Here is an 11,268-nt window from a genome sequence, read left to right as displayed (position 1 = left end):
CGCGTGCAAAAACCTTAGGTAAAAACATCACGACTTTATACACATATTAAAAAGGAGTAACATAACCTACTGTACAGTTAAATTAAATAACATAAATATACAAAGGAAAAATGACATTTACCTTTGGGGCGACGTGACTTGAGCTGGGTGGAGGCGGAGGGGAGCAGAGACCAACCCGCAGAATTTATTTTTTTATTTTCTTAAACGGGAACTTTTCTCAAACTAGAACTTATCACCAGCGATTTCCTTCTCTTTAATCCATAATAGAAGAAGCTTCTCAATTTTGTTGTCGATCGAAGTCAGTCCCCCGGCAAGGAAAGTCTTGCCCTTAGAAGATTGCCGAGCGGTCACGGCCATACTCACGAGCCATTCGTGCGCCTCCTTCATTTTTTTTTTTTTTTATTATCTCCTGCTTGGTTTCTATTGTCATCATCCTCTTACTTCTTCCTTTACCGCCACTTGCAATTTTAGAAGCCATGTCTAACAGATAAAGTTTGCAAAGTCTTCACAACATTCCTTCCTTCCATTTTTCACTCATTTTCTCTCCTTCCTTCCATCCCGACCAGCTGTGCCATCAAGCTATATAAAGGCGTTCGGCCAATAGCATATCGGCATTTCTGTGATTGACGTGATGCCGGCCAATAGCATCTCAGTGAGTGAGACCGACCATGACCTTAATCGACCAATAGCATATCGGCATCTCCGTGACTGACTCCGTGACTGACACCGTGACTGAGACAGTGACTGTGACATTGTAAGAGCAGTAGCGTTCACCGTTGCCGTGACAAGCGTCGTCTATTGATTTTGTTGACACAGCAAAGCGAAATTTATCTGAACTAATACAATGGTCGGCATGTCAAATTGTTCGTAAGACGAAAGGTTTGCACGTAAGTGGGGGACAAAAAACTCTGTGGTCCACGCTCGTAAGTCGAAATGTTCGTAAAAGAGGGTGTTCGTAAACCGGGGGCCGACTGTATATAAATAGAATCATTTTCATGGTACTCACCATCAATTGCAGTACTTGGCAGTTGAAGAGTTCATTGACAGCTTCTTCACAGTCTTTGTCCAATTTTAGCACCTGCTCCATGGCCTTCTCTGCCTCACTGTACCGCTAGTACACATATTGCATGCTGTTGTCAATAATTATTCTAAAACTGAGAGGCTTATATGTCATCAAGGCAACTGAGTGTAGTGCGAGTGTCCACCTGCATGCCCATGAGAGCACTGCCCTTGCGAAAGTATCCTTTGGGCCAGTTTGGAGCCAACTGGATGGCACGCTCGGCGTCTGCCAGGGCCTGAGGATACTGCTCCAAGCAGTAATAGCAGTAAGAACGATTCCCAAAGAACCTGCAGCAACATCAATTTTAGTCACAACTTAAGTCTTCAGAAGGCGTGTCGTTCATTAGTGACTGGCAAATTAATCTTTAAGAGCAAAGGAGTAAGTACAAGTAATGAATGAGGGGACGCACCTGTAATCATTAGGATCACATTTGATGGCTTCTGTAAACATGTGGGCTGCTTGTGAGTACTGCCCCTCTTGCACGAGTTTTATTCCTTTTTCTACAGTGAAAAAAAAAATGTTCATCAATGACATATATGGATATTCACATCCCACATTAGGGCTGCACAGTTAATCGAATTTTAATGGCAACCACGATATTGGCTGACACGATTAATTAAGATGAGAATCGGCGATGTTAACATTTAAAAAGTCGCCTACCAATACAGTGAACCCTCGTTTATTGCTGCAGATACGTCCCGGAACCGGCCGCGATAGGAAAAATCCGCGAAGTAGCGCCCCCACTTTTCACATTAAAAAAAAAAAAAAAAAAAAAAAAACATAAAAACAAACCAAAAAAAAAGAATGATTTTTTAAAATGAAAAGTCTTCATGCTATACATATAATTTAAACAAATATTACTGCAGTACAGATATTTACTTAAATCTTAAAATACTAAATCTTATACACTGTTCAGTAGTGAACTTGTTGGGGGGGGGGGGGGGGGGGGGGGGGGGACTGCTTAGGCTGCGCTGGAGCGCCTTACTCACAAAGCGGCTCAGATCAAAGAGCAGTCGGACTCGTATGGCTGAATAACATGGCTTTTATTTTCCTTACAAGTTCACAACTGAACGTGGCAACTCCAAAACAATAAACCGGACCATATATTTCTATTAATGCTTGCGCAGTCATCGCCCGCAAATACAATGTAAACAAGCCAGTCGTAGGACCTCGCTTAGCTGTCCCATGACATGCCCCTCTCCAACCAGAGCACACAAAGGACCTCCCCCCGCTTACACACACACGGATGCAATTCACCCTCATGCACATCAACCCAGCGGCAACGAGGAATTTACAACAGAACTGTTCCCCTTTTTCTTTGACGTCTCGCACAGCTGCGGTCATATTAGCAGCGGCCCGGACGTTGAATTAAAGTCTAATCTGTACATGATTAAAGATGATTGCAATGGAGAGTTTACACTTGAAATTCCATTTTATCACAAAAGAAATTTAGGTAAGAGGTTTCCTACGGTCTGGTTACCTGCAAGTGGTGTGCTTTTCTTCGTCGTGATGTCAGTTAGTTTTGTCTGCAATGGCATTAAAATAGTCCATTTAAATTCACTGCTGTGCATCTATACAATCAAGATAGTGCACTAATATTATTGCAATGTAGAACAGGGGTAGACATGGGTCATAGTAAAGAATTGTGTGGAATTTGTTAATGAGTAATTGTGTCTAAAAGCATTTGCAAAACCAATAAGCTAGCTTACAACAGACGCAAATGCTAACCCCTTTTCCTCGCAAAACAAACGAGCATCGACACGTCCGCTCATTAAGCCAAAGAAAAAAAAAAATACACTTAAGATGCAATGGCTGTGGGAGTATATGCGAAACGAAGATAAAGCGGTTAAAGTGGGTGAGATTTTTTTTTTCTTTCTATTTCACAACGTGGCTTGTTTATTGCCATGGTGACAAGTACAGTATACATTAGACTGTCATGTGTAAAACACTTATTGCTCAAGATATAATAATAATACTAATAATAATAACAAACTTGTTGAAAACGAAACAAAAATAGTAATAATAATGATTATTAGCAATGTTGCCAAACAATGTGCGAGTTGAGACTTCTGGCTGCCTGGTTTACTTGTATGCTTGACCAGGTTCAAATACAATTAATACTTTTTTTTTTTAAATCACAGGTATATCTTTAATTTAATAAAACTATACATGTATTTCCATAGTAGGTACACAGATCTTCAAACTATAAACTATAAACTTCAAATACTTAAAATAAAAGGCAACCATTACGGTAAAGAAACTGTGTTCTATAACCTGCAATCGATCTCAACTGCCCTTGTGATGCAGGCCCCATGGCTCTTAAAGGGCCAGTATTATACGCCGCTCTCCCTGCCTTAAAGGGGCAATAACATAAACGCCCATTGGGCAGTGAGATAAATCAACCAACAAACAAATAACTTTCTAGCTCTTGGCCATAACAAAAACTGAAATTTAATGTAACTTGATTTTCGGGATTTGTCAATAATGACAAAATGTGAGTTATGTGATATAGGTCACCTTAGGAGCGACATCAGATATGCGCACAGTGACTCATCGTGTGCATGTCAGAAGTTGCTCACCTTGGTCCAAAGCCTGCCCAGGGAGTTTGTGTGAATGCTCATACGCATTGAAAATGAGCGGGAACATTGCTAGTGATTCAGCCAATCACCAGTTTACCGTGAAAAAAGAAGCATTAATTGACCTCGAGTAGGGGAAGTAGAGTTACGATACATCTAGACTATGACACTGCAACTCTTCTAGGCAGCTTCATTCTGTGCTAATACCACTCCGGAGTTCAGATGATTCATGGCAAGTAACCCTTTAAAAGAAAATCCCCTTCAATAATCATTTATTGATTGTTACTTTGCCTCATACTCAATCAATGAAATTTAGTCAAATGCCCATCCCAAATAAACACACACAAAAGCTCCTGCTTTTAGAGGTGTTCTAAAGTCTAGTTTACACATTAAGACTTCATACAAGGTGACACGAACATTAAGAAACACACACACACACACACACTCATCATGCCATCTGACTGTACAAGTACCTCCTTTATGGACTCATTCTCTTTGGACTTGAGGCATGTTCTCTTAGGCTTGATGTGACTGGCGGCGTTGGCAAAGAATGCACTGCTTACGTCCCACTCTGGCTCCTGTATATTTAACCATGTTTATTGTGTGAGTTTTTTACAACCTATGATTTAAGGATTAAGTGTCCTTTATGTGGAACTAAACAGAAATTTATGCTTTCATTTCTTGAACTGTACACAGGTAACTGAGCCTCCACCTCTTCAGTAGATCTGGCCTTCTGACGCTCTCTGGAGGCAGTGGTGGTGGAAGAGGAAGCAATCTTGTATGAGGCACCTGATTTTGCATCCTTCTTGTCATCTTTTTGCAGATGTATTTGCCCCTCTGCTTTAGCTACCACTTCTGAATCACTGTCATCCAATTCCGACTCACCACCTTTATCTTCATCCTAGCAAGGAGAACCATGTCATTATCCAACATAGCACAGCAAAACATAGAAAGCAACTATTACCTGGTCAAGTTTGTCACTTTGCTTTACCTGCTCTGGTTTCTTACGTTTTCGTCGACGCTGGAAAGACAATAAGAGGTTCATGCTCAACTCTAAAAATTAAAAGAAAACTTCCAAATCCAAGACCAATCATTCTACAAAAAAGGCCAAAGAAAAATATTTGCAGAGACCATGCGATCTAATGTTAGGGTCGTCAAGTGCACCATTCCGTATAGAAAGAAATAAAATCAATGTGATGGCAGTGACCTAGCAGGAGAGCCTATAAAAGACAGAATGTCTAAATGGTCCAGTTAAGAGAACATTTTTCACAAAAGTGGAATATGCACATCAAGGTCTAAAAAAAGAGCAAAATGTGTTCCTGAACCTTTCTCTTCACCCTGCGTCTTTCTGCTCTGCATTCAACCTTCTCATCGTCGCTCAGATCCTCATTGATGTTTAATGCATCCTGAGTACACGCACACAGAGACAGGCAGTTAAAAAAGGCACAATGAAGCTTTGAACAATACAGTGTTGACAGTGCCCAGTGAGTGAAATTGTTCATTTACCTGTGACAAAGCCTCTGCATCATTAGGGTCAGGAAATGTGCTACAGTCCACCTGTTCCTCCTGTTGCTGCGCAGGTGGACCTGTTGAAAACAATGAACATTACAACCAATCAAAAGCTAGTTTTGCCATCTACAGTATATAAATATAATTTAGAGTATTTTTCCACAATTATATTCTGGAAATATTCTCAAATGTAGAGGAAATATGGCTAAAGGGTAACGCTCAAATATTTTACTCTTGAATATGCCTGCATATTAATGGAAAAGACCAAACATTCAGTGTTTTGTGCGTGCGTGCGTGGCATGTGTGTCAGGCCTATCTACACAGGAACTTACACGTTGCCTTCAAAATATTGTGTGGTTTTATCAGTCCATCTGTGTATCAGCTTTGTCATTATGACAGCATCGCAATGGAGCAAGGTAACATCATAAAATATAAATAAATAATAAACGTTGATTCGCACAATGTAAAGGTGTCTTGTTTAGTTTTGATAACTAAAAACAGATTGAATGAATGAGTATAGGGAGGTTCGTGCCATCCACAGCTAGCTATAGACTGGTGAGCTGATCGGTTTTTAGCTGACAATGAGTGTTACTTTACATAACCATTATACTACATTTTAGTGCTGGGTATTTTAAGTCTATTGCAATACACTGCAATACAATAAAGGCTTATTGCGATACATATTGCGATATATTGGGCAATGTTTGGAAAAAAAAAATATATTAAAATTGACTGAAAAATACGGAAGGAAATTGTGACAATAGACAATAGTCTATTCTTTTTCAGAAGCCACACATCATTGACATTTATGAGCACACATTAAACACTTTTTTTTTTTTTTTTTTAAAAAGCAGCATTTCTACATTTTTTTTAAGCATGCTCTTGACTGTGTTAATATGTCCCCAACAGTTGAGAATAATCTTTCAGATGGCACTGATGTGACACGAATACAGAGGTAGCACTTTGCCACACGTGCCACCATAAAATACTGGTCACAGTGCTCTTCAACTGAAAACAAAACAGATGTGACATCACTCGCCTAGGTGGAAAAAAAATAGAAAAAAAAAAGAAAAAAAGACATAACTCAAGGACAAATCTATTGTTATAATTTATCAAATACAGTGAAACCTCAAGATTTGTTAGCTTCTGTACATTTTTTAATTCATATTACAAAAATTACTTAGCATATAAAAGAAATAAAATGAACGAAAACAAAACAAAACTTGAAATCTCAAAATTTCTTTTTGAAATAAATGCAACATGAGATTCTCCTGGTTGTTAATATGGCTGTATCGTATCAAAGTTTTCTTTTTCTGCTGTTTGGAACATTGCCTCACTCAAAAGGTAGTGTAACATTTAATGTGGTGCTTTTGAAACGCTTGGAATGATTTACATGTAAAATACGATTCATAATATGAAAAAAAACATGATACGAAAGCCAATCCAGAGCAGATTGATTTAAAACAAAACAAAACAAAAAAAAATTATGAAAATAAACCGTTCCAAATTTGATACGCAGTTTATTGGAAACTGAACCTCGTATTGCAATATGCGTATTTGTATCGCAATGTGTAGGTATATCGATGTTACCGCCCAGTACACTTGTTACTTTTCACGTTTGCACAACACGTAATGCTTTACCATATCATTACAGATGTTGGCTATTTTTTATTTTTTACACCAAGATTGATCAAGCGTTGCATTAAATATTATCTTTCTAAATTACATATTATCTTTCTAAAGGCAACCTGTACAAGGATAAAATTTCATAATGGTGACAGTTTGACTTTGGATTTGATTGAGTCAATTATTATAATTTAGGCAAGTCGTTTTGAACACCAAACAAATTGGATCTGCCGCTACCAAGTCCCGACACATACACGCAAAAAAAGCAAATGGTCCCTCATTCTCAAATTGATATAAAATATACATGCACGCATGAATACTGGGTACATACATTAGTTATTATATAGATTAACATTTGTTACACCAGCCAACAAAAAAAAAACTGTTCCTATTGCTTTGGTTTTCAAAATGAACTGAATTTCTATCTTTGCTTTCTTTCTCTTGCTTAACCAAAAAGTTAAGTTCTGAATTTGATGGAAGGGGGCTCCTCGCACCAGCAGTCCCTTCTGAAGGTTTATTTCTCCCAGATTTGGGTTTTTGAGTTTTTCCTTCCCTTTCCAGGATCTTTGTTCAGAGGATACTGTTGTGTATTTATGATGTTCTGTATAATTTATTTTTCACCTGTGAAGCCCTTTGAGACTGTGGTGGTCCAGGGCTATACAAATAAACTTCACTTGACAAATTGACAACTCAAATGTTCATTAGTCAACCACAGAGATGATCATTTAATGTTTTTGTACGTTACATGTACTGACACTGTGGGTTTTTAGCATAAAAATAGCAAGTAAATGATCTATAGCCCTGACATTTATTCTAAAAGAATGCTAACATTATGCACAATTCATATCAATATGTGCAGGATACTTTTATAAAAGTGTGTCATGTAATTGTAGAGTGCATTAATAAATAGTTTTCTCTGAGGATACAAATAACACTAAATTGTGGAATGGCTCACACATAAGTCTTAACATACTGTAGAATGTGGGATTTGTCTTTTGCGTGGATTTAGTTTATCCAATGGTAAACAATAGATTACAACATTACATTATTGCCATGTGCAGGCTAAATATAGCTATGAATTAAAAGTGAGTATGTGTGTGACTTCTCTCCTCAAAAAAGGACACCATTGATTTGTGGCTTGTTAAATGGAACCAGGTGGGAACAAGCTTGTGAGTCACCAGATACTTTAACCTCCTTAAGTTTGATTTAATTTGATATTACAACAAAAAAATGAGTCACCTGCTGACCTGTAATGTCACTCTGTCAAATTCTATGCCTTCTAAATTCACCTTCTAAGCAGACGCTGTTTTAGAAAATTCCTTTAGCTTACGGTTTTCATATTGTTTGCGTCTTCTTTGCTGCAAACAACGTACATTAGCTAGTAGCCTGCAGTGGGACAGGGACAGAGGGATGTTCTCTCTGCGATAAAGTGTGGCTTTTGTGCCACCCCCCCAATAAAAAAGATATTATTGCTCGGTTTGACAAGACATCTATCACTTTGTGACCAAATAACTTGATAAAATGGAGAAACCCAATCAGCTAAAGACCACAAAATCAAGCCTGGGGAGAAAAAAAAAAAAAACAGCAGTGTTTTGTTACCTGAAAAGAGAATACGCAAGCCTGAAATTGTAATTGTTACATTCATCATCTTTATTGAATTGCCTCGCTATATGCTATACGATTTATACTACAGCAAAAACACAAAATTATACCAATGTGAACAATGGTATAATTTGCATAACAATGCTCAGGTTATAATTTATAACCTGAAATTAAATGTACTGCCTGGTAGAAAGAGATTATGCAAAATCAGGATTGACTAGCTCTGATGGCAAGACTGGTTGGACACCTGTATAGCAAATAAATAAGGACTTCCTTGTTTTGTTCAATTACAAAGACACTGACTTCGGATGACACATGTTGGAGATTTCAGAAAAGCGGTCATGGTTTTCTATCCACATATCCAGAAAGGCTGGCACATTCATGGAAAACTGAACGTTAACTTCCAACTGAACGGTCATTTCCAAACTGTAGTGGTGTTTGAGAAATACAAACATTCAAGATCTGAGGATTATTTTAGCCCACAGTGGGGTCGAGTTAAGACGCACGTATACGGAAACACACCCAGATGTGGGAAGTGGTGTGGTGTCAGGTTTCTATTTGTTCAAGTGGTATAAAATAGTAATGAAAAAGTGACTTAGAGTGACTCACGAGATACTTAAATGGCTTTCTGCAGCACACCTACAATGACAACTCCCATGTTAATTGCTTGATTACTAGATGAATGACAGACTGATCAAGGTTGCCCTTTTAGCACTTTCCAATTCTCTTTAAATATAGATTAAAAATAATCATGTAGTATAATGAGAATGACAGTATTCTGTGCAGGCTATTAGATACTTTTGTTTTTGTATGACAACAGTGGAAAGTTCTTGTCGCAAGCATTCAAGGTAGTCAGACAACGGCAACAAAAGTGCCTCTTGTCTCTCCTGGTCTGAGGATGTTTGGCTGAAGTAAAAGCTAGTTCCACAAGAATGCAAAAACCCAACAGGGCTGCCACAACTTGGCCTTGAGTTGTTTTAAAGTCATTGAAAAGGTTTGATTTAGCTTACATTAAAAGTACAACCATAACGCTGCCCATTTTATTCCTAAAACATTTTGTTTCAAAGGTTTTAAACCGAACATAACTTAAGTAATTTGTCCAAACATACCCCAGAAATGTAAAGCTCTTTATTAGTGGTAGTAATAACCTGTCTGATTCCATGAGTCTTACTTTATTCATATATAAAATATGCTAATATTTTAAAGCATCAGTGTCGAATTCCAGTCCTCGAGGGCCGGAATCCTACAGATTTTCCGATTTTCTCTCCACAACACACCTGATTCAAATGATTATCTCAGTCAGCTCTGGGAGCTTGAAAATTACCCGAATCATTTCAATCATGTGTGTTTAGGAGAGAATATCCGAAAAGCTGCAGGATACCGGCCCTCTTGCACTGGAATTCGAAGCCTGTGTTTAAAAGTAACAAGTTACAAGTATCCCTTTTAAGTTACGCAAAAAAATTAATAATTTGTGCAAAAGTCTGAATATTTACTTTTGAGAGACTGAAACTCAGATGACTCGGACAATTTCAAATTAAACAATATCCCTAAATGTCCAAGTATTTAAATTAGTTAAGAGTTTCATCAGATTATCGATTGGTTCTTAAGTATTTGTAGCAGTTTTAAAGTGTTATTTCATTCTAGGGCTAAGGCTACGACTTGAGGCACCGTCGTCATTTGTCTCTTTCCTCGCTTCCTTCATCTTTATAGTTTCAGTAGGAAGCCATATTATCGAGCAACACTTGGGTCTTTTGGACACGGTCTTTCTAAACAAGTGTACTCCCACACTTCCAACATACGGACTGAAGGTGGTGCGAGGAATTTTGGGTGGCTAGCATTGTCCCGCCCGCTGACATTTTAAAACAAAACTTTCCCATCTTCATATTCCGCAAACAAAAAGACGAGTAAAACGCCCGGCTACTAGTTAGCGTTCGCCAAAGGCCTCGAAAAGTTTGTTTGCTCACTTTCGGTCGACTTTCGAAAGTTAAATGTAAAGTGCAGCATTTCTTACCGCTGGCGAATCCCAACAGGCGACATATGTCTCTGGTGATTTTCATGAGCGCAACCATCCAGCATTATCGTCCTCGAAAGTTTCCCCGCAGAAGAATCAAATGGAAGATAAGCTACGGACGGTGTAGATACCGCAACGTCCGTGACATCGGAATTGTTATCAATATCTGAAGTAGGAATCTGCCCCCGGCGGGTGAGTCTCCAGCCGCTTCCTGACCAACTGGAGCAGTGTCTTAAAGGCGCAGTACACTTTTTTTTTTTTTTTTTTTTTTTTTTTTTTTTAAGCCCTTGTCACATATTTCCCATTCCAATTCACTGATAATATCTGCATTCCATTTTGATCAACTCACATTTGAAAATATAGTACACGTCGACACAATAATAACAATTCTTTCTAGATCCTGAAGATGGTGCTCTTTATTCTTTCTGTCCTAATTGGATTCATATTTTTGAGACTCACGTTTTGGAATTCAGTACAATTTAACCAAAATTTTAAAAAAAAACTTCCTTTGGATCCTGCCCTCTATTCTCTCCTTTCCAACTGAATAGCTGTAAGAATATATTCATAAATCCACACGATATTTCAAGATCAAATGCATACATCTTATGTTGTGAGGTTTGAGGCATTTGCCTGGAGTCAAATCCAGGATTCTTGCATGGCAAACAAGAAATCTATCACTGAACAACCAATGCTGCCTGAAGATGGTGTCATTCCGCAGCACAAGGTTAGGGTTATCCATAATTTTGCCCACCAAGACCTTATAAAAGGGGTGTCAGGAATGGGATTTATGACTTTATCACAGAAGTCTCAATTTAAGGGTTAGGAATAGGGTTAAGATTAGGAGCAGTATTCTGCCTTTGTTTTCAGGTTTGACTTTGGAAATT

General features: G+C 38.2%; 1 protein-coding gene across 3 annotated transcripts in view; it reads right to left on the bottom strand.

Moving 5' to 3' along the window:
- Positions 1 to 10,595, bottom strand: part of LOC148420481 (uncharacterized) — a 15,747-nt gene extending 5,152 nt beyond the window's left edge. The window contains exons 1-10 of one of the 3 annotated variants that reach the window (XM_088421045.1): positions 10,385 to 10,595; positions 5,143 to 5,222; positions 4,962 to 5,042; positions 4,601 to 4,657; positions 4,349 to 4,537; positions 4,110 to 4,214; positions 2,541 to 2,631; positions 1,470 to 1,560; positions 1,206 to 1,347; positions 1,007 to 1,111 (exon numbers count right to left, since the gene is read on the bottom strand). In XM_088421045.1, coding sequence (XP_088277171.1) covers positions 1,007 to 1,111; positions 1,206 to 1,347; positions 1,470 to 1,560; positions 2,541 to 2,631; positions 4,110 to 4,214; positions 4,349 to 4,537; positions 4,601 to 4,657; positions 4,962 to 5,042; positions 5,143 to 5,222; positions 10,385 to 10,442 — 999 coding nt within the window. In that variant the 5' untranslated portion in view covers positions 10,443 to 10,595. The remainder of the gene's footprint in view (positions 1 to 1,006; positions 1,112 to 1,205; positions 1,348 to 1,469; positions 1,561 to 2,540; positions 2,632 to 4,109; positions 4,215 to 4,348; positions 4,538 to 4,600; positions 4,658 to 4,961; positions 5,043 to 5,142; positions 5,223 to 10,384) is intronic. The other 2 variants (XM_088421047.1, XM_088421046.1) reach the window with 2 other exon arrangements.
- Between the last annotated feature and the right edge of the window lie 673 nt (positions 10,596 to 11,268).

Source organism: Hippichthys cyanospilos, chromosome 8 (genome assembly GCF_059441005.1).
Source record: "Hippichthys cyanospilos isolate Australia breed blue-spotted pipefish chromosome 8, RoL_Hcya_1.0, whole genome shotgun sequence".
In the NCBI taxonomy this organism is placed as follows: domain Eukaryota; kingdom Metazoa; phylum Chordata; class Actinopteri; order Syngnathiformes; family Syngnathidae; genus Hippichthys; species Hippichthys cyanospilos.
This window is presented reverse-complemented; position numbering and strand designations above follow the sequence as displayed.